The sequence below is a fragment of the Littorina saxatilis genome, linkage group LG5, assembly GCF_037325665.1.
Source record: "Littorina saxatilis isolate snail1 linkage group LG5, US_GU_Lsax_2.0, whole genome shotgun sequence".
Taxonomy (NCBI): Eukaryota; Metazoa; Mollusca; class Gastropoda; order Littorinimorpha; family Littorinidae; genus Littorina; species Littorina saxatilis.
The window spans coordinates 46,396,977-46,421,451 of NC_090249.1; the positions used below are offsets into that span (position 1 = coordinate 46,396,977).

The window sequence follows — 24,475 nt, forward strand, 5'->3', positions numbered from 1 at the left end:
TTGCAATACAATGGACAGACAACGTAGTCACAACCATAAATGATGAAACATGATTTCATCGTGAAACAAAATACAACCAGATTTGAATCTTGATAATGATAACGATAATGAAAGCTTATTAAGTGTGAACCGCAGTAACGTTCTCTCCGCACATTACAAATTTAAGTATGAATAACAACACACTATTTCAACATTGAATACATATAAGTAATAAATAATAAGCTTACAACAACACAACATCATATTTTGTCAATGTTTCTTGTTATTTCATTGTTCTGTTTTAAAATGGTGTGACCTTCATGGAACCTTTTTGCAGCCCAATTTTTGTGCTACATATTCTTCACTCCAGGAAAATGTAATGTTCTATCCACAAGCACTAACATCACAACTCTACCAGACTTACTCATTTAATTCTCTGTTAATCAATAGCCAAGATCTAATTTCCCAAATCAAACTACATTTTGTTACAATAAGCAGACTTCTTTCTTTGTGACAACTACACTCCCTGTTCAGAATCTTATAATAAATAAAAGAAAAAAAGAAAATTACATTTCTTGCAGTTTTCCTCCTTTATTCTAAATTTCTTTGAGACAGCATGGATTCTAACTAAATTGCCAAGATTTAATTTACAAAATCAAACTGCATTTTGTTACAATAAGCAGACTTCTTTCTTTGTGGAAACAACACTCCCTGTCTCAGAATGTTAAAAAGAAAAAAAAGAAAAAAAAGAAAATGACATTTCTAGCAGTTTTCCTCCTTTCTTTTAAATTTCTTTGTGATAGCATGGATTCTAACTAAATCATTTTTCTTGTTACATTTATTCTTCTCCTACCTTTCTTCTCTTGGCCCAGAAAGCTTTGATGGGAAAAAAAACCATCATAAAATGTTTTTTAAAAAGAAGGAAAAAAAAAAAGAAAAAAATCACATAAACTTTGTTCTAGAAGATCCAGGATCAAAGCATCTCTAAAAAAAAATCGAATCATATCAATATGCAATATACATGAACATACATGAACATACACAGGTGCAGGAAATTTCCAACTAATGAACCCCCCTCCCCCCCCCCCCCCCCCCCCCCTCAACCAATGTCACCACCTTCCCTCCCTCTTGACAAAAGTGCAAAACAATTAATGCAATAAACACTTGGTAGACAGTTAACATATCCTGCAGATGCTATTTTAGCAGTGAGAAATAAACACAATGAAAAAAATATCAGTAACTAACATATTACATTTCCTGAATCCATTGGGAGCAATACATGCAATATCACAGAAGAAAGTAAGAACGTATTACATCTAGACCATAATTCTTTTACAAAAAGTACTGTTTGGTTTAACTCCTCTCTCTCCTTTGTTCCCTGCTGTGGCTAAGTACAACACCTTCTCCACCCCAGCCCCCTCTCCCCTCCCGTCTATTCTCCCAACAAGAAAAACAAAGAGCATGACACAGGCAGCGCTCAATAACATAACAAAATTAAAACACATTTATATTCATACAAAAACCAAAACACAAACAAAAGTAAATAATTTCAACCCCCAAATCATTAACTTAATGCGAATAAGAAGGTACTTTTCAAAACAATTTTTCTGCTTCATAGCTTTTTGAAATATGTTACAGCTCGTGCTATACATACAACTTTCGCAACTTTTCACAGTGCTTTCGTAAACTAACTACGACATAAATTATGTGCCAAAGTACGCATACATAAAATCGACAAATCAGATGTCGTCAAATATCCCGCGAGGAGGTTTGGAGGGAGCTGGTCGCGAGGATCCGAACCTGGAACCCTGGCCCTGGTAGCCTTGCAATCCTGATGGGCGTGTGTTGAGAGATCGCGTGTAGTCAGCCAACATGTCAGCGCGATCTTCCGTGTAGTCTACCGGCTCCACCTGACGCAGAAGCTCTGTGCGGTCACTCTCGTCAGGGCTGCGTGCCACACTGAACTTCTCTGTGAGGAAAAACATTTAGAGGTTACAATATACATGTCTAGCAGATATATGTTATTGCTTTAAGCCGACCAAGAATTCAAAAACTACACTGTTCTTTTCTAAGAAAGTTACAGCTCTATGCGGTCACTCTCGCCAGGGCTGCGTGCCACAGTACTTCTCTGTGGTAAAAACACCCAAATAATTCCGAGGGTACACTATATTTTTTTGAGATGGAAGAATTCAAACGCTACAGTTTTCTAAGAAAGTTACAGCTCTATGCGGTCACTCTCGCCAGGGCGCGCCACGCTGTACTTCTGTGTGGAGAAAACAAACAATTCAGAGGATACAATGTATTTTTCTATCACAGAAGAATTCAAAGCACATGTCTAGCAGGTGTTCTTTCTATGTGGCAGCCAAGATTTCAAAAGCTACACTGTCCCAGGTGGGACTGGCAGAAAGGCTGAATGTTGCCCTAAAAGGCAGGCGTCTGTGGCGAAAAGAAGAACAAAGAAAGAAACGCAACTTATGAAAACAATGAGGCTGTAGATGTTAACCCTTACACTGGTGCAATTCTGTAACACATGTTACATAGCCACTGGTGAATTAACAATAACAGAGAGAAAAATAACAAAAAACGGTCATAGGTTTTCGCAGCCATGGGAGGTAATCGGAACCGAACCAAACAGACTGAGCCAGTAGCGCGACATATGTTGTGACAACCAGGTGACATGACAACCAGGTGACAGTATACGTAAAGTAGCGCGACATATGTCGCGACAACCAGCCTAAGGGTTAAAGCTCCAAAAATATAAATAGATTAATTAATCAATATAAAACAATTAGAAAATTACTATTGTTTGCGGCACAAACACTAAAAATTCAATGAATTCCTAACATGATTATTCAGTTCAGCCAAAAAGGAGATAAACAGTGAAGCAATCTGATCTGTTAACGCAGAAGCATTCTAGAAACATGCTTATGTACTGGCATTTACAGCAACAAATAAACAAACCCAAAAAAGGCCCTGCTGAAATCTATCGAATCCTTCAAAACTGACTTGCCCTTTGTTCAAAGCTTTTGAAGTTTTGCTGGTAAAGCTGTTTTTAGGTTAGCAAACAGGTAATCTGATGATTCCATTCATGCCACACAAAAACATGACCTGCTACAGTTAGTGCTTAAATACTACATGAAAACAAGCCTATTTTCCCCCTCTTTCACCTAAAGCACTTCACTGTCTGACTATGGAAACAGAATACGGCGAGTAATACAAAGCTCTTAAATTATTCTTTTACATTTTTTGGAATGATGTTGCTTACATTCTGGCTAGTACCTGGTGGTGCCAACACAAAAACACACAGACACAGACAGAGAAAGACAGACACAGACACACACACACACACAAAGAACAAACATAACAACCATAACAAACAAACATAACAACCAGTCCGCTGCCCTTGCGACATCTCGACCAATCACTGACCTCTTTCCCCCGACACAGGAATGTCTTTGATGGCAGTGGCTCCGTTCCCGAAACGCTCAGTCCACATTTTCCTGCGAGTGTCCCCCTCGACCTTACGCTCAACCTTACGGCGTTCTGGCAAGCAGGCAGAACACACATGCAGACATGCTCACAGGGCAATGGCAAGCTCTTAGGTAAGGGCTACATTCTCTCCTTTCAAACAGTGTGAGTATTAAAATAGACGTTGTTGGGAAATAACTTGGTTGGGTTTGTATGGGTTCTGTAAGAGTTGCTTTCCCTTGTTGTTCTTGCTGTTCCAAAGATCAGACCTCAGGGAACCCCTGTCTTGCACTTGGAGTATTAATTCTCAAAGAAACGTGGTGTATTTTCAGAAAAATGAGCGTACTCGATCCACACAGCATTTGAGCATCCATGATTCAAACATGCTTCATTCACACGCGTCCATCTCCACTTAAGTTTACCCATACATTTAAAACAAATGCTTATTTCAATGTTTACTGACAATAACTGTAATCATGTGTCAAAACACTGGATCAGCTTCGGGATGCGCTTGTGAAATTAAGAAAAGTAGTCTAGACATTTTTCTCGTCATATTTTTTTCCACTGACCGTACTGATCGTATTCTACCAAATCAAAGTACGATGAAATCGTATGGGTTCCCAGATATGAAAGGTGCAGTCACCATGGTTCTTCTGGTTCCAAAGATGGTTAATGCTTTTTTCAAAGAAACACTGAGGCCAGCTACATGTGACATTGTAGGTTTACCTCAGAATTTCTATAGAAACAAGGAAACGCAACTCCTTCACAACCCCCCCCCAAAACTGACAGCTATTTCCGGACATTGTCTATTCCAAGCTGGCAAAAAGTAGTTGTTTACAAGACTTTTAGACATCTTCTTATCAATAATGGTTCACAAGTTGTTGGCAAGGCATCTGAACAACCCCGGGGGGAAAATCATATGCTGTGAGTCATATTTAAAGCAATAGAATACAGCTTGGGCAAAGGCAAAAACAATCTTCTTCAGCAATCATTTGAATATGGACTCTGTGTGTTAGTTGATCAAACAGTTAGTACTTGACAAGCTTATCAACAGGTTATTTTCAAGAGAAATGTAACATGCTTCCTTGTTTTATGAACTTAGTGGCTGCAAGCTCTCTAAATTCTAAGGAACAAAATGAGTTGAATGGAACATTCATAGGCATTGGCATTGAGGATCTAAAATATTGCAATAGAAATGGAATGGCAATCATGTGGCTGCATACTAGCTTGTGCACACACGACACACACACGACACACACACAAACAAATGTTACACACCCACATGCACACTCAAACTCACACACACACACACACACACACACACACACACACACACACACACACACACACACACAAACACACACACACACACACACATAGCAAGCACTGCTTTTATAAACACTTATGCCACACTGTACACCTTTTTTTCATCACAAGCAGACTTCAAAACAAGATCAAGACCCTCCCGCAAACACTCTCTCTCCCCACGCCCCCTCCCCCCTCTGACATTGTTGGCTTGCATCAATGTTGCTATGGAAACAAAGGAAAGCAACTCTTCCACAACCCATAAAAACTTGACAGAGTAATTTCCAAACACCGTCTATTGTGCATCAGAGGGCAGTTGATAACTCTTGTCAGGCTTTTATAGGTAGCAGGAATAACACCCAAAAAAGGGTTAGCCCTGGGGTAGTGAAAGAGTTACTATCCAAAGTTTTCCGCAAACGCTATCCCCCCTCCCCCCCAAAAAAAAGAACTCCTACCTCTCTTGACGAGCTCCCGTCCTTCATCGGTCAGTTCGCCGGTCATGTCATCGTCGCCAATGAACTGCTGGAACCCGAGCAATGACAGCAGCCGACTGCCCAGACTGAAGTAGGTGCAGATGCACAGCAGCACGATGAGGATAGGGAAGTAGATGTTGAAACCGTCGGAGATGATCGCGATCACGTCCATGTGGCCCATGATCTGAGAGAAAAAGGCAGGGGAACGATAGTAAGAAAAATAATTTCTTCTTCTTCTGCGTTCATGGGCTCAAACTCCCACGTACACTCATGTTTTTTGCACGAGTGGGGGTTTACGTGTATGACCGTTTTTACCCCGCCATTTAGGCAGCCATACGCCGCTTTCGGAGGATGCATGCTTGGTATTTTCGTGTTTCTATAACCCACCGAACTCTGACATGGATCACAGGATCTTTTCCGTGCGCACTTGGTCTTGTGCTTGCGTGTACACACGAAGGGGGCACATATTAGTTGACCTGGGAGATCGGAAAAATCTCCACTCTTAACCCACCAGGCGGCAGCGACCGGGATTCGAACTCATGACTTTCCGATTAGGAGCCCGACGTCTTACCACCACGCCACTTCGCCCGTCAAAAATAATTTCAAAACTAAAGGCTTATACAGTGGGACCCCCCTTTTAATCAGACTCCCTCCTTTTTAAGACCTTGTTTTTCTCAGATTTGTGGAGGCTTTGAAAGGGAGGTTCCCCTGTACTAAAGAGTGATAATGTCGCCCATAATCTGAGAGAAGAGACAGAGGAAAAGACAGTTTTTAAAAATATTTTTTAAACCTCAGGTCCTACAAAGAAGTGATGAAAGTATAATCAAAGGAAAGTACCAACAAACAAACAAAACTAAAGAGGGAGAAAAGCATTGATGATATAAGCGCACCTGAATGTTAAATTGTACCGAAGAATGGTGGTGGTCAACAGCAAATCTATATGTACATAGAAAGATACCGAGAGAGAGAGAGAGAGATTTGAATTGAACTTTATTTAACAAGGATTAAGATTTCAGACTACGTCTTTTCTTACAATCTGTCCTTGGGACGCATAGACACACAATTATATAATAAAAAAATAAAAAATTAAAAAGTTAAAAAGTTAACCAACAAAAGGAGGTCGGAAAACTTCAGCACGTGATAATAAAGATGACGATGATGATGATGATGACGATGATAATGATGATGATGAAGATGAGGCATGAAGAGCATACATATGTGGTTATTCATAAAATCAAATGCATACTATGCAGGTAATTATAAATACAAGCTGGTAGCAATCGAACATGTAGCAATAGTACAGAGAGAGAGAGAGAGAGAGAGAGAGAGAGAGAGAGAGAGAGAGAGAGAGAGAGAGAGAGAGACAGAGCGGAAGGGAGGGAGGCAGGGAGGGAGGGAGGGAGGGAGACAGACAGACAGACAGACAGACAGACAGACAGACAGACAGACAGACAGACGGACAGACAGACACACACACTCACAAGCAAGACAAAATAGATCAAGAATGTTGAATCTTAAGATGCAACAATAATAAAAAAACACCCAGACAAACAAACAAACAAACAAACAAACAAACGAACAATCGAAAAACAAACAAAAATGAGACCTTACATTCTTCGCTATAATACTGTTTTATAATTTTTCTCATCACGCACACACCTTTGTATAGGACGTCTCGACAATGTTGAAACTGCTGGTGACGTGACTATCGAGATGAATCAATCCCAGGAAGTTGAGACACATTGGAGGGGTGAGCCGACACAGCATCCTGCAGAAGATGATACAAATAATGTCAACGGTTGACCACTATCCAGTGAAAACTTTCTAAAAGATTCCCAAATCTCTCCGAAACCGGGGTTGTTTGACAACAGTGCAAACAAAATTATGGTGAAGGTGACAGCATTTCTCCTACAAAGATTGAAATATTCATCTAAGGCCCCCCCAAAAAAAGGTGTGGTTACGGTAACATAGCCAAAAACAATAGGGTATGTAGGTAGGCAATCACTTTTTTTTTTTTAAACTTTTTTTTCTAATGTGTACAAATTAAACCTACTTGACAGGGAAATAAGTGTGCGACTCGGGCGCTTTCGCTTTCATTGCGTTTTTTGCACTTGTTTTTTTGTTTTTTTTTGACAAATGTAATAAAAAGTTATAGGATCGGCCCCTAAAAATAGGGTAGGTCGGGTTACCGTAACCACACCTATTTTTTTTTTTTGGCCTAACATAACATAGTCAAACCAGCCCTGGGGACCACTTCTCGATAACAACCATCTACCCATTACAACCACCCCAAAGTATTTCCAACTAGGTGGGTTTTTTTCCCTGGACAATTCACCTAATTTGTAATAACCTGGGAGAAAAAGGCAATGGGGCATTTGTCCCCCTCAACCAAATTCCGATGAGACATAGTCGAAGGCAAGAAGCGCCAAAGAGGCATGTACGCGTTTTGACCAAAGATGCAAAATAGTGCAATATGGTGCCATCTGAGAATTAGCCGCTATATCGTGTTATCTCTGTATGTGTGTGTGTGTGTGTGTGTGTATGTGTGCGTGTATATGTGTGTGTGTGTGTGTGTGTGTGTGCGTGTATATGTGTGTGTGTGTGTGTGTGTGTGTGATCCGATGTAAAGTGTGCATTTGCTGGCGCAGTGGAACGTAATCTCAATGCGCCCTTTGACGCTCTGACGCAAATTGTGATGGGACATTTTCAGATTTAATGCGCCAATGGCGCAGGGCGCACTAGTAAATGAAACCCTGTGTCAACAATGACCACTTTTGATTGGTCACTTGGATGGTCAATGAAGACAGGTTCAACTGTTCATCTGAAACTATCCAGCTACTCTGTTATCTCTGCGCGTGACTTACATGCCAGTGAAGATGAGACTATGTTCGTTGGTCTGGTGGTGCGGCGCTATGTAGTAGTAGTTCAGGATGCGAATTTTAAACACGCTGAAGTAGGCACAGAAGCACAGGTATGCAATCGTCAGGATTGAGGCCAGCTGAAAGTATAGAAATTAATATTGTGATATGATAGGAGTAAGTTTTATACATTAAATAGAAATGGTTGTACAACAAGTTCTTTAACTTTGTTTTTCTCAAGCAAAAGTGCATGTTGCAGCTGATCAAGTCTAAAGGCAGATTATCCCTGAACTAAAAACCAAAGTCCTGAGCAGCTGCATTAAACATAGACATGAAAGCTGGGCTCAAACACAAAAATAATCTGTCCATCATGAGAACAGCTATATTCCTCACCTAAGTGTGATCCTTTTTGATTTGACTCTATGTTCCTGACCTAAGAAACACTAGAATATTATAAGCGCTGTAAATGTATACGACAAGTTAATAAGCGTAAGGATGCGTTATGGGGAACTCATCTTCTGGAACCTGAGAGAATTACAAGCACTGTAATGAACATGCAACTTTCATCCTAAAAAAAAAGATCATCTAATATGTTTTACGCTCCTGCCTTTCCCTTTCTCTCCTTTTTCATTCACCTCAAATCTTCCCTGAATTCACCCATCCCTGATCACAAAATATCAAGCAGTCAGTTTGTTTGTTTGTTTGTTCGTTCATGGGCTGAAACTTCCACGGCTTTTACGTGTATGACCGTTTTTACCCCGCCATTTAGGCAGCCATACGCCGCTTTCGGAGGAAGCATGCTGGGTATTTTCGTGTTTCTATAACCCACCGAACTCTGACATGGATTACAGGATTTTTTCGTGCGCACTTGGTCTTGTGCTTGCGCGTGTACACACGGGGGGTGTTCGGACACCGAGGAGAGTCTGCACACAAAGTTGACTCTGAGAAATAAATCTCTCGCCGAACGTGGGGACGAACTCACGCTGACAGCGGCCAACTAGATACAAATCCAGCGCGCTACCGACTGAGCTACATCCCCGCCCCAAGCAGTCAGTCAGAACAAACTGCTCGATCGCTTTTTTTTCTTTCTCCCTCCTGCTTATTATGAGACCTACACATTATTATTTTACATTTTCCCCCATCTTTCTTTCAGTCCTCAAACCTCCCCAGAAATAACACTGTACACAACAGGCAATCCATTCAAGGAAGAATAAGTTTCAAGGAAATGAATAACGCCAGGGGTCCAGGGGGCCGCGTAGCTGAAGCATTTTGGCCAGCCATATAGATATGAATCTTACCCCCCCCCCCCCCCTCTAGTGGAAGACAAACTGTGCATGTAAAGATAAACACTATTTTGTCCCTTTGTTATATCAAGTCTTATATCGCGCGCGTATCTCCAGACTCGGACTCAAGGCGCAGGGATCTATTTATGCCGTGTGAGATGGAATTTTTGACACAATACATCACGCATTCACCTCGACCAGCAGATCGCAGCCATTTCGACTCAAGGCGCAGGGATCTATTTATGCCGTGTGAGATGGAATTTTTGACACAATACATCACGCATTCACCTCGACCAGCAGATCGCAGCCATTTCGGCGCATATCCTACTTTTCACGGCCTATTATTCCAAGTCACACGGGTATTTTGGTGGACATTTTTTATCTATGCCTATACAATTTTGCCAGGAAAGACCCTTTTGTCAATCGTGGGATCTTTAACGTGCACACCCCAATGTAATTTTGTTTAGTATAACGTTATTTGCTGTCTGTCCTCTTCTTTACTGATCTCTTCTTTCTCTTTCTCTCGTCTCTCCTTGATTTAATATTGTATTTGTAGCTGACGGAAGACAATCGTCGAAATCGGTCTTGTGTTTTTATTGTTCGTGTTTCTGGTACTGGTGAGTACATTTTCATTGTTAACTTGTTCCTCTCTACTGGGTTAAACTATAAAACATGTTAGCTACAAACCCATGTGCAGTTCACAATTACATGCACTTTGTTTTGCTTTTGCGGAAATCCACCTCCTCCTCACCTCGATGTAAGCGTAGTCGTGGTTGTCGCGCGCCAGGTTGATGAAGACAGCGAAGAGAGAGAGGACCGGAGACTTGATGAAGAAAAGACACTCGGACCACACCACCATGAACGACAGAACCATCAGCACCACCGAGATGCCCTTGTAGTAGTACGCCTGCACTACACACTTCCAGTACCACTCTGTCACAGAAAAACAGCAATGGTACAATCACACCACCATCAACTACAGGTCCATCAGCACCAGCAAGATGTCTTTGTAGTAAGTACGCCTGCACCTGGAACTTCCAGTACCACTCTGTCACACAAAACAGTTGAAGACAAAACCTGTCACAGAAAAACAGTAATGACAGGATAGTTTAAGTTACAACACAATGAATGACGGGAACATCAGAACTAGAATATGCCCTGTAGAAGTATGCATGCACCAGACACTTCCAGTACCACTCTGTCACAGAAAAAAAGTAATGACAGGATCGTCACAAATCAATCAATGACCCAACCATCAGTACCAGGGAAATAGTAGTTCGCCTGCACATGACAATTCAAATACCACTCTCACACAGAAAAACAGTTACAACACACCAAAGGGAACAACCAAAAGCTGTCATAATAAACAGGTGATCATTATGGAAAGCTAAATCAGAGAATATAACTCATCAGGGAACCTGGTCGTTATGGAAAGCTAAATTAAACAAAGAAGATAGCTCGTCTGGGATCCTTAGAGTGGTCGTTTTTGACAGGTGGTCGTTATTGACAGGTGGTTGTTTTCGAGAGGTGGTCGCCAGACCAGGTTCGACTATTTTTGAAAGGTTTAGAGCCACTGACAAAAATTGAAAACCTAAATAAAATCCTTACCGACAGTGGGCGTGTAGATAACACGGAGGAAGCCGAGCGAGGAGGGCTGGGATGTCTTGTAGCGCTGGGTGGGGTCGCGCATGTTCTCCTCCACCTCCTCCAGACTGGCAGCCTGTGTTGTCAGCTGCTTCCACTGGATCTGAGTGCGACGCTGGAGCTGTAGGGCTCGCATCACCTGCAACCAGTTATGACACACATGTTTTTAAAAGGGAGAGAGTCTGAAATTGGGGGGTCTTAAACAAGGGGGGTTCCACTGTATCTAGTTTAGCATGGGTTATTCTCCAGAGTTGTGTACCATTTTCAGTCCTATGAGTGATTATAACGTATATTAAATGGTAACTAGAATATATTCTCTTTACTTTTTTCAGTAATACGGTGGAACCCCCATTTTAAGACCTCCAAAAATCTGAGAAAATCAGTATGTCATGTCACGTCTACAGGGCTATGTCTGGAGTATGTTGAGTTGTATGCTGACAAGAAGTGGAGAGAGTATCCATCTCTTTGTGTATTGTGTGTTGAGTGGGTGTGGGGAGGGGGTGGCAAGAGTGTCGGTGTATGTGTAAGTGGGTTTGTGTGTGTGTTATGTTTGTATGTGTGTGTGTGTGTTTTGTGAGCGTCTTCATGCTTGTGTGTATGGGAGTGATTAAGGGTGCTAAAATTAAAATGGCATACAATTTTTCATTTTTATTTCTTTAGCAATATTACATTAAGTTAGGATAATGATAGAACAGTGTATAGGAATGATGAAAGCATTAACTTTTTAACTACAATTCTTTCTATGAATAGCAAAAACCCTTCTTTTCTATAGTAACCCATCAAGATAACAACTGCAGCAAAATATCCTTTTTCACACTCTCAAAGTGCGGACCTTTTTGTGGAGTTTGACCAGGGTGGGGATGGACACGTCAGGGGTAGCGGCCGAGGGTCCGTAGTCCTCGTAGTCGTCCAGGTTGGTGGTCGCTCGCCTCGTGCTCTCCGGACACTGCACACACACATCCAAAATCATGCAGAAACATTGGATCCTTTACAGCTTTAAAAACAAAGAAGCCAGGACATCATTCTTGCGAGACCAGACCATATTCATTCAAAAACACACTTTTAAGACCCCCTTTTAAGACCTTGCTTTTTCAGATTGGAGGTCTAAAAGGGGGTGAGGAGGGGGGGGGATTCAACTGCACCAGCATGCATACTGAATGGTTCAAATGACAGCATTTTACACTTCACTAGGGAGACATATTAGCAGCGGTGGTCGGTCGGTGGGTTTGTGACGTCAGAATTGGGTCACACTGAAAGAAGGGCTAATGGACGATTTTAGCACATTCCTGCACAGCCTTTGTCGTAAGGATTTCATGGCTAGTATTTGCACTGCCGCCAAATCTGCATGCGTACGCCCCTTAACACATGCAAATCTAAGCCGCCGATTGAAACACAGCTACACAACCAAAGCCAAAAACTCTAAAAAGAAACTCGCAAGCGCTCACCTTTGCGAGCACAGTGTCCATGTGGGGTCGCAGAGGACTGTTGTATCGGATCTTGTCTGCACACCGTCGGATCTCCTGAGCACAAAGTGAAACAGGTTGCTAGATCTTATAATGAAAAAAAACAACTTTATAAGACCCCCCCAATTTAAGACCCACCCTCTTGCTTTTTGAAGATCTTCTGTTCAGAACATCTGTAAATTTATACTAATTTTTTTCTTCATCTTTGTTCTTGGGCTGAAACTCCCACGTACACTCATGTTTTTTTTTTGCAGGAGTGGGATTTTACCGGTATGACCTTTTTTTTTTTTTAAAGAACAGACACCGATTGACCCAAAAATAGATTTTGCTAATATTTTGCCTGTGATATTTTCAGAGTATTCTGCAACAAGTGTGAACAAGTTAGAGAAATCAACCAGACAGATTTGTTAATACAGAATTGTGAATATGATGACATGCCAAGAATCAGATAAACGAGGGCTGGGTAGTTGAACAGACAGACGCTCACCTCCAAGACATCCTCCAGTGCCTCCTCAGCCTCAGTCTTCTCAGTGCTGAGCTTGGCGATCTTGAAGTACGTGATGGAGAGCTTGTGTCCGCGCTTGGAGTTGTTCCACATGGAGCGAGGAACCTCCACCAGACCGTAGCCCAGCATCAACACCAGCACAAACAGTCCCCACGTGTTGCTCGCCGTCACTCCAATGATTTTCAACTTCTCCCTGAAAAGGAAACAACCACGCATTAGCAAGCAATATCCGCCTGTGTGTGTTTTTAACCTAAGACAAATGTCGCCAATGTTTTTACAGAGTGACGTGAAATAAACAATTGTATAATCAACAGCAGGCAATAATCGGAGAAAACCAGCTTTACTCACCCCCCCCCCCCCCCCCACCCCCCCTTCCTCCTGCTAGTTTTGTCTTATTATCTTGGTTTTCTTTGACTCTGATTTTGATCCAGATAGTTCTATAGTATATGTTATGTCCGACATCATATTTTTGTTATTTTCCAACGGCGTAGGGCACTTAATGTAAGCGTATGGTAGAGTTTGTGTCCCTATTGTTTCTCATTTTATTATTGTATCATGCTTAAGTGAATAAAACCTTGTTTAAACCAAAAAGGAGGGAGTCCTAAAATGGGGGTAAATGAACAGACTTTATGAACAAAGAAACTACAAGGTTACGTCTTAAAATAAAAGGAGTCTTAAATGGGGGATGGGGGGGGGGGGGGGGGGGGGTGTGTGTTTAAAAGGGAGGTTCCACTGTATTTTGAAACAATCACCTTTTATGCCCTAAAGACAAACACAATTCAACTCCACCACAAGGCTGATTCCTTAGCGCGGTGTGGTGGTTTGAGTGCCTCGATGACCCGGAGAGCTATGCCAGCGGGAGTGTAAACTCCTGGTAGGGCCACCCAAGCTGGACAGGTCAAAGGGTAGAGGTCAGACTAATTTAGCCACCTCTCCCCGAGGCTAATGGGGTATGAGAAGGATCACTCAGACAAAAAACCAAGGACGGGGGACGTTCTGCAGCCATGGACGGCAAGTCTCCTACGACAATGAAAAGTCGGAGAAGAAACCACTGCTGAAGACGGATGCGCTGGGCCAAAGTGCGCGTAACGACAGTGCAACGCATTTCACTCCCATGATGGACAACGACGAAACACAATTCAACTCAATCAAAGTGACCTCACCCATCAATGTCCAGGTCGGGCCTGGCAGCGACGTAGATCAGACAGATGCCGAAAATGAGGAGGTAGGTGCCGTAAAAAATGGCGTTCTCGATCAACGCCGACTTGATCTTGCCCAGCACCGTGAAGTCACCGGCATTCGAGTACGACTGCATCATGGGAAGAATCAACCTGTAACAAAGGGACATTCATTGTTTTTACATGCTTATAAAGTTGAAATGACCCTCTTCCTAGAATGAAATGATTTTTTTTTTTTACATATTGATAACATTAACATGTACAAGATAACAAGAAAAATGGACTCACCAGCAACACAAACAATCAACAAACATACAATCATGACAGAGAGAGAAACAAAGAGAATGAACAAATCAGAACAGAAGAGGACAGATGATACGTAGTACCCAGCGTTGAACTAAAAACAAACAAAGAGTAAGGAACAGTAACAAAACTAAAATGTAATAATATATATGTGATATAATATATATACAGTCAAGCCTGTGATAAACAAACCATACATGATCTTTGTCCCTGTGTTTCAGGTGCACCCCTCGCTAGTGACTGGTCTGTGGATTGTTTGGCTCACTAAAAGCAAGGTCATTCACTCTTTCACAACCCATATAAACCCTACAGAGTTATTTCCAGAATTCTTCAATTGCACATGCTTGTAAGTTTACTTTACTTGCATCCTGTTCGCCTGACAAAGTGTATTGATAAACACCCACACCAATGGTTATACTGACAGGGCAGACAGTACGTTGTCCGACACTGACCGGTTGAAACACACACACACACACACACACACACACACACACACACACACACACACACACACACACACACACACACACACACACTCACACCAATGCTTACTGACCAGGTCAAAACTTGTGAAGTCCAGTAGATGACCCTCCATAGGGCAGGTAGTACGTTGTCAGCCACGTAACTGATCGGCTGCTCACAGGCTCGATGCATAGCTTCGGCAACATCCTCCCCAACTGCCACTGCAAGTGGAGACGACTGCTCAGCCGCAAGGGCAGATAATTCAGCAGCTGAGCCATTGACGTCTCGTCGTACGATGTGCCGGGCCTGAGTGGTGGGCCCTTGTGACGGCATTGCAGGGTGCGTCATATTTGTGACGGTGGCCGCAGTTGTCGTTGAGGTTGTCGATGTTGTCGAGGGAGCATTGTCGTAGAGACATTGACGATAAAACGTCTGTAAAAGATTGGGAATAGACGAATTGCGGAAATAATTATGTCTGGGGTTTTAATGAGTTGTGGAAGAGTTGCTTATTTTCCTTGTTTTTCCTTGCTTTTCTATTGAAACATTGAGTCAACCTACATGTGACACTGTAGGCTTGCCTCAGTGTTTCTATGGAAACAAGGGAAAGCAGCTCTTCCACAACCCATAAAATCTTGACAGAATTATTTTCGAACATCACATATGAATCATTTTATTTGCCATTTAAGCAGAATACAACCTGCATTAGATCTCTAACAAATACATGTACAACCCAAAAAAAATCCAGAATACTTTTATTGCACTACAAAGTTATATCCTGAAAAGTGGTTCTAAACAGATGATTCTTACCAGCAGCTAGGTTGCCGAACTACTCTTACAGAATATCATCAGCATTATGCTTTAAACCTTCGCTTTGATAAAACAAATGTTTAACTTTAATATCAGTTCAAACATGTTATATATATATAGATTAACATGTTTGAACTGATAATTAAAGTTAAACTTAAACATATATATATATATTTCATTGAAATTCATTGAAATATTAATGACATTGAAAATATTGCTATTTAAAACAGAAAAGAAAAAAGATGTACACACTATTTTCTGTTGTAAACTACATCCTTACCAGTGAAACATCAAGAGGAAGGATGAAGATGATCATCAAGGAGAAATACCAGGCAATGAAGGTTGCCAAGGTAACCAAGACATGCTGCTTCCTCAGATCACCATAGCGATGGAGCAGAAAAGCGGCTAGCATGCACGTGCAGATAATCTCGACTATTAGAGGTCCAGCACTCATCTTGGTCTATGCTGAAAATGAAACAGCAATTCGTGTAGCTTAGTTGCACATTTTAATAAATGCATGCATGAGTCCCCTCCCTAAGTTAATCTCTTGTCTCCCTGAGCTAGACCCTAGATTTTAATGTTTAACTTACTTGTCTACAAAAAAAAAGACTTGATCAATGAACTAAAGTGAAAAACTTGAAATGTGCACTGTGAAGAGCTTTAGTGTACGAGTAGGGGGATGCACGGGGGGTGGACTCTATAATATTATGCATGCCTTGGAACATGAAATCGGGAATGCAATATTGATTGAAGAGTAATAATTCAATAATAGAATGGCATAATCCCAGGACAAAGTTCATTGGAGCTGCATGCAGTGATCAAGCTTATTACCTGGCATTAAAAGAGTATACTGCATAGTATTAGTAGTGCATATGGCCCAAAGTCAGAATAGGTGTCCATTTTTGTGACATACAAAATCAATTTTAAAAATGAACATTTTTTTTGTTTTGAAAATAGAGATGTATTTTAGAGCATAAATACGCAAGGAACAGCTATGATTTAAGAAAACTCATGTTTGATCACTTCACAGATTCAGGTTTAAAAGTTTGCAGGAGTTCATAACTTCACACAGTCACAAAATTTAGACTTGTTAAATCATTGTTGCTACATGTATTGGGTCTGTTTTAGACATCTGAGCAAATTGCTACAGCAAATTACTTTGCATTTCAAGCAAGTTAAACTTGTTTTGGCCACGCATGATGCAGATGTGAACTCCATTAATGGGAAGTTCATAACTTCACATAATTTACTTTTATTGGTATAATAAATTTAATTTATACAGGCAGGAAACAATTTGTTTTGTTTTTTAATCTGAAAAATGTGAGCTGGAACATGAAGGTAATTTTTGAAGATGAAGTGTGGAGAAGATTTTTTGGTTATCTGTATTATTTATAGAAATTAATATTGTCACAATTTTTTCACAGCAAATATTGGCATAAGTTATCATTAAATCTACAATTTTGCTGTTTTTGTGCAAAATGTGCTTGAAAAGTACCATCAAAAGGATTTCAATACACCAAAATGTTTGTCTGACTCAAAGAGTTGGCAGAAACTGAAAGTTTTTTTAGAATGTCCTAGGAGTTCATAACTTCACACCGTGACATCACAAACTATGGCTAATTCAAACCAAAGTAAGAAAGTGCATATGTCATCTTATTTTCTCTCCAGCTACTCTTTGTAATCAACATACAACTAAGTAATAAAAGTAAAACATTTGTGAAAACAAACGATAACAAAAATCATAAAATGTGAGCGTGCGCATAACTTCACAAGAATTTTTGTTATGTTGGTCTCTAGTACAGTTACTGTATAATATATTTGCAAAACAATGACAAACTGAGAACACAGAGTTATAGTATAGGCTAAAGCTGCACTTATATTACAAAATCAGATTTTAATTGCCAAAATAAAACAAATTGTTTGAAACTTGTGAAAGTTCATAACTTCACATCAATCACACATTTATACTAAAATAACTAACTAAAGTCTCTTGCAAATAATTCTAAACAACTTAATGATTTACTTAACCAAACTCAGTCATGAAAACTGTTACCGAAATCATTATTTAGTTAGTGTTTATGTCAGCTGACTGTGTGTTCATAACTTCACATCATTTATTTAACTGAAAAGCTACGTACTAAAATCTGCTGGTAAATTAAAATAAAAATGACATCAAACTGTAACAGCCTACTCTGGAGAAGAGCAGCACATCATTTGAGGTAGTGATTTAGTGTAGTAAATTAATTATTGTGTATAAATCATACTCATGGCATGTGTTCATAACTTCACACCGTGGGGCTGAGGGTCAGTTGATGTGAAGTTATGTACACCGTGCAGTCAACCCAGATTCATGCTGGAATTATCAAAATGTAATTTTGAGGGTTGATATTTTGAAAACTTCTTACAAAATGTCCAGATAAAGTCAAATGTGATCTTTTGCTATTAACAAGGCATTATTTTAAACACGCCCTTGAAAAATGAGCTTGAGTTATGTGAAGTTATGAACTTCATGACAAAACGGCTAAGTACTTCAGAAAGAAACAGTCAGCAGCCAGTAGATTCTTTTTGTGATGAAAATCATGGTACAGTGTAATTTGGAAACTGAAAATAGTCATTTTACATATATTTTGGGTTTTGACATGAGTTAGTAACTCTCACATAAAAATAGTGCGCAAGACACAGAGAAAATGGCTAACTAAAGCATACTGCTTGACTTTAGTGACAAAAATTGCTTAGTATCTAAATCTAATGTACTTTTATATGCAAAATTGCTGTTCCACTACAACCTTAACTTTCATGGCTAGCATTTAAGGACAAAAAACACTCTTTGGAGATAGTAGGAAAGTTCATAACTTTCTCACAAGAATTTTTTATTTCTCAATTACTCAAACACCAATGAATGAACTTGATGCAAACTTTCAGTGTGACTGCTGCTAGTGGATCCAAATGCATTACAAAGCTAGGTGTTCCCCAACCAGTCAATTTACTCATTTTATAAGGCAAAAGGTTGGAAAGTTCATAACTCTTTTTTCACAAGAAAATCTGCACGTAAACTTCAAACTACTTTTGAACATGCAAAAACAAGTCAAACAACCCTTTTTATGTTTTATACCTCTGCAAAACATACTGTAAAATACTTTTTTACAAAAATATATCAGGTTTCAATCTTTAATTATTATTTAGAGCTGATCAGTGAACATAAATGAAGTCTTACGGAAATAGTTATGAACTTTCTGTGAAATTTTGTCTCCCCATTTTCTGCAGGCTCACTGACAAAATTCAAAAACTTTGCTTTGTCAAAGGTACATTTGAGTTTTACTGGCTCAGTGAAAAGTCATTCATGACATTCTGTCCCATAAATATGACAGAGTAGACCATGTTTCAATATGCTGTAAGGTCATGTCACAAAAAATGGCCAAAATGTAGTGCTGCTGACTTCAGATAATGGCGACATTTTCATTAAAAACAACAACTGAGCACACAATGTTTCTCTAGGTGTGTACTTCATACTTTTTTTTACAAGTCTCATTAATCTTTACAAGGATTTTATTTTTCTTTGATGTACAAATCAGGTTAGAGCCAAGGTTGCACAGCTATTTGAGCTGTGGACACCATTTCAGACTTAAGGCAATATATACCTGAAAAGTCAATTTTGTTTTTTTTGCCGACTGCTACCTGGGTTTCGACCTAGGAAGGTCTCACCATCAGACAGTCTCTGCATATATATTTGACACTGGTCAGGTGATGGCGATACATAATTACTACACTGTCAGCGTCAACAATTTGAAAAAAACATTGATGTGTCTCATGCATGCCTGTGAGCAAAGGATTAATAATTCAATAACAAATTCTCATCTCACGAATTGTGATTTTTCCCTTTTAACTTTCTAGTAACTCAATGTTTTGTCTTTTATGTACACATCGGATGGTTTATCCATGTTCGCACAACCTGAACATCACCCTGAAAGTCATATTAATGAACACAATACACATATCATTAATCGAGCCATAAGGAACGGTGCATATCTTTTACTTACATGTTACCAACTCATGAAATTTGCTGAATGAAATGTACATGAATATGGTTGTTTCACAAAAAGGTCAAAGCGTGACCACTCGTTTCTAGGAGCAGCCAATTTTAATGAGAAAAAAATGTTCCATCATTTTGGCCGCAAGCTGCTTACGTCAAGAATCGATAACACCGTGAGACTTACCTCCCTTGACCTATCCACTTCCTGTTTGAGGGAGGCTTTCCAAAGAGCAAATGCGGGAGACCTCACTGCAATGTTTTAATGAAAATTTACGCCGATAAAAAGCGACAATCAGAATGTCTGCCTTCAGTAGCAGTTTGTGGGTGTTCAGCAAAAAGAATACACAACGTATATTGAATTTTGTAAGTATGGATCAGAATAGTGTGGTGAGGAACTTTGTGAAATAGTTCGTGCATGTTGTGACAAGTGAGGTGCTTTCGGTTCACACTCATACTATGATGACAATCGCGAACCTAATAGTAGACAAATACCGCGAGTCTAATTTGCTTTTTGCTCTGTCACGGCAAGGCAAGGCAATATTTTTTTTTTAAACCTAGGGTTACATGAATTTGAAGAAAAAAAGGAAAGTAAAAACAACAAAAAGAAATACGTACTTTAGGCCAAAAAAAATAATAGGTGTGGTTACGGTAACATAGCCTAAAAAAATAGGGTAGGAAGGTAGGCAATCACTTTTTTTTATTTTTTATTTTTTTCTCTAATGTGTACAAATTAAACCTACTTGACAGGGAAATAAGTGTGCGACTCGGGCGCTTTCGCTTTCATTGCGTTTTCTGCACTCGTTTACTTGTTTTTTGGGGTATTTTTTGGACAAATGTAATAAAAAGTTATAGGGTTGGCCCCAAAAAATAGGGTAGGTCGGGTTACCGTAACCACACCTATTTTTTTTTCAGGCCTTATACATGTATATACATGTACTAATTTGGGACACAACACCTCAAAATTATTAACCAGAAATAAATCAAACTGGATTCACAACTAGATCATTTTAATCATAAATGTGTTACCAGGATGGTATTTGTTACTGTTTTATTAATAATATAAACCGTGAACAAATAATCATAACTCTTTCAGTTTCAAAATAATCTTAATAAAATATATGAAGTTCAATAACTTTCGTTTTATTGTTAATTCAAATAGATGTTTAAATTTGGTTGCATTTGAGTTGTCTACGTAAATACAAGGGAACAGCTTTTTCCTCAAATGTTCAAAAAAATTACAATGAAAATTGAAATACATTTCTCCAGACTGGCATTTTTAACACATATTCTTTTGTTATTTGGTATATTTAATTATTAATATTCAGCCTTTCTGAATTGGTAATGTATGATTTAATGTTCTAAAGCATTAAAAGAAAGTGCTAGGTTATGGGGTAAAATGTTGAAATAATTTTCAAATATGAATTCATGTATTTTTAAATTAAACAATCTATGATTCAAACAGTTTTCTTTTGGTATTTAATTCCGATAACCTCACTGTATATATTGATCTTTTAGGCATATCAAGCACTGTTAAACTTTAGCAGTTGTCTTTGAACGCAGATGCAAAGAAATGTTGTTAGTCATTCAAGCAGTTTCAAAATCACTGTCCTCTTCCTGTACGTTTCTAACCAAGCTCCAGATGGTCATTATACTGGGGGAACATTTGAAATCAAAGCAACTTGTACTGGAGCAGTGGAGGTGCTTTTTGCAAACAATTAAACAGACACGTTCCTTATACAGTTATAGTGTTACTATGCTACCCCTTTCAGGTCCCATCCCTACAGCGAAAAGGAAGGCGCGAGGTAAAATATTGTTCATCAACAGTGACAGAATACTTAAAAATAAAAGTTTTCCACAATCATAGTAATTCATTTGACAAAAACTTCCTGTATAAAGATTGTAATTATATATGTAAATCACTAAATGCTTCATTTTATTCTTTCAGTTGCTGTTTGTGACAGTGGCCCTGGCCTGGACCTATGTCATTGCTGCGGGACGGTTTGCATCCATCCGCTACTTGGACAAGCAAATACTCTCATAGTGTGATTGTGAACGGTACCGCTGCAGTGACTCAGACTTCGAAAGGGGACGTCCGTTCTCTCACGGATCTGCAGCTTGTGCCATAACTGGGTTATAAATGTGGTTTTGGTGAAAAAAGAAAAAAACATCAGCATGGAAGTGATCAACGAAAATGCAGGGCTCCTTAGCAACCTGGAGGTTCTGTTGCTGCTGAAGGACGTTCAGGCAGGGCGCAACAACCAGCAGAAGCCGAACAAGGACCAGCAGAACCTGGGCACCATCACGTATGAGACAGTCAAGTACCTGGAGAGGTCCCCCTGTGCTCTCCAGACGCCGGACCACGTTGCCGCCTTCATGCACGCCATGAAAGACTTTGCGCTGACGAGAGCCGAGAAACTGCAGCTGCTCAACAACCGGCCAACCAGCGAGGTGGAGCTGATTGCTATTTTTATTTTTTTAATTTTTACCTCAGATGCATGCAGGTTGCTTCAAGTTCAACACATATTTATTGCCTAATTTCTTTCTTTCTTCTTTTTTTGTGTGACCTGTTGCATGCAGGTTGCTTTAAGCTGAACCCATATTTGTTGCCTCAACTATTTTTCTTTTTTTGGACCTCAGTTGCTTCAACCCAAATTTTTTTTCTAATTGATTTCTCCCCTTTTTACATTTAGTCAAGTTTTGATTTGTTGTTGATCTCAGTTGCATGCAGGGTGCTTCAAGTTGTTCAACCCATATTTTTTGCCTGATTTATTTAGTTCTTTTTCTTTGTTTGGGACCTTATTTGGATGCAGTTTGCTTCAACCCATATTTTGTGCCTCATTTATTCTCTTTTTTTTCCCAGGCATCCTTCGTCATTGGTCTTTTTTTTTAAATGAAATTCTGAACTTTATACACATGTACTGCAACACATAAACTTCCTCCTAATATTTAACTAAATAAAATACCCAAATCTAACTTCTTTCCATTTTTAAATTTAAATTTAGGTGGAGCTGATCCTGATGGTCGAGGAGAGCGAGGAGAGGTTCTCGGACGAGGACATCGGCGGACTGGTGACGGCCATTGCTACACACCTGCCCGGGCCCGAGGCCGAGGTTTCTGTTGCCGCTGTGGCTGAGGAGGAGGAGGAGATGGAGGAAAAGGAGGAGGGCGAAGAGGCGGTTGATGAAGACTATGTGGCTATTTGAAAGCATCATGATAATTATGTGGATGTGGTTATCATTTACTGTAGGCGTCGATTGTGCATTTTGTGCAAATATAATTGATTAAGTTAGACAACTAACTACCAGTAGCTCAAAATGACAGACTTTTGATACTTGACTTTGCACTGATTAAGTGTTTGGATGTATGCTTTCAGAAGTTGTAAGGCTTCCATGCAACATAATGGCCTAATGCCTTTAGATTTCTAGCCTTTGAGGTGCCCAGTAAGGTCATTTTTACCTCCACATCAAGATGGTGAGAGTTGAAAGGTAGAGGTTGAACGCATACTCAGCGATGTTCTTATATTTATCTCATAATTATTTGTATGTCTGTTCACTACAATAACAATTAGGTCAACATACTTGTGAATGTTTTGTTTTCTCAATAATCAAACTCTCCTAGAGTAATTTTTATAATTAAAAACCCAGGCTTTTTATTTTTTTATTTCTTGTGTCAACATCAATGTAAAATCAAGCAGGCTAGAAGTTTGAGCTAGCTTGATAATGGCGTGAATTTTCATCTAACTTTAAAACCAGTGTCTGTGTGTTAGATTGCAAAATCAAAAAGCACCAGTCCCTGCCAACAACTACCCAAGTCTTCTGATGGCTTCTCTGACTCTAAGCTGTGCTAAGATTATTCTGAATCATTTTCATGATTTTGTAGCTAAGAATAAAAAAAAAATGTATGAACTAAAAATAATGTTTTGTGACCAGTCTCTTGACTTCATCTGTTCTGATAACAAAGTGGCAAAGAAGTCAAAAATTGTAACAGTTCACCAACATTTAGATTTTATTACATATATTTATTTTATGTATACAGTTGCTATGGCCTTAGTAGATAACACATTTAAGATACAAGTTCTTTTAACCTTCACCGAATCACGGTTTGGACTACACAGTCCGGATGATGTGGGTCATGTACAGCCCATACTTTCTAAAAGATTCAACGTAAAAAGTATGGGTCATACATGACCCATGCCATCCGAATAGAGATCAATTCTGTACCTCCTCTTTGCGGAGTATGGGTCGTGTACGAACCACGCCATCCGAATAGGAATCAACACTGTACAATACCTTCTTTAATTCAATATGTGTCGTCCACGACCCACAACATTCGGAATGTGTAGTTCAAATTATGTCACTGTTAATTTGTTTCTTTAAAAAATAATCCTTTGAAACATTGGTCGATAGGAAGGTGCTATGGTTTTTGAGGATTACATGAAGTCTCAATCCAAATCTCCCAATGGTTTTGGAGATGCAGACACTTTTGTGAGGCTCAGGGTCATGAATCCACGACCCAGGACGCACACGGTGAAGGTTAATTGTTAAATGTCTGATTGGGCTTTTTTCTTCTGTAGTGCACGTATTTTGGTTAATGTAAATTGTAATGGACTGAAAGTGTTGGAAGTGAAGAAAATATGTTGTGGAAGTTTATGGTGGAAGGTGTCATATAGTTTTATTTCCATGGATGTTTGGAATGACATAAAGATGATAAACAATTT

At 39.6% G+C, this 24,475-nt stretch overlaps 2 protein-coding genes across 2 annotated transcripts; one reads left to right on the forward strand and one right to left on the reverse strand.

The window, feature by feature from the left end:
- Window positions 1-1,093: 1,093 nt before the first annotated feature.
- On the reverse strand, window positions 1,094-19,923 carry LOC138967266 (G-protein coupled receptor-associated protein LMBRD2-like). The gene is made up of 14 exons (XM_070339793.1): window positions 19,766-19,923; window positions 16,009-16,193; window positions 15,016-15,353; window positions 14,142-14,309; window positions 12,961-13,171; window positions 12,456-12,530; window positions 11,843-11,956; window positions 10,975-11,149; window positions 10,118-10,299; window positions 8,090-8,223; window positions 6,885-6,993; window positions 5,208-5,409; window positions 3,409-3,522; window positions 1,094-1,948 (listed from the first exon to the last, which is right to left on the reverse strand). The coding sequence occupies exons 2-14, from the start codon at window positions 16,180-16,182 to the stop codon at window positions 1,719-1,721; spliced, it is 2,226 nt and encodes a 741-aa protein (XP_070195894.1). The 5' UTR covers window positions 16,183-16,193; window positions 19,766-19,923; the 3' UTR covers window positions 1,094-1,718.
- A 41-nt stretch (window positions 19,924-19,964) lies between these two features.
- On the forward strand, window positions 19,965-24,475 carry LOC138967280 (DNA-directed RNA polymerase III subunit RPC9-like). Its single transcript, XM_070339814.1, has 3 exons — window positions 19,965-20,121; window positions 21,704-22,206; window positions 22,761-24,475. Exons 2-3 carry the CDS (start codon window positions 21,931-21,933, stop codon window positions 22,959-22,961), a joined length of 477 nt encoding a protein of 158 aa, XP_070195915.1. The 5' UTR covers window positions 19,965-20,121; window positions 21,704-21,930; the 3' UTR covers window positions 22,962-24,475.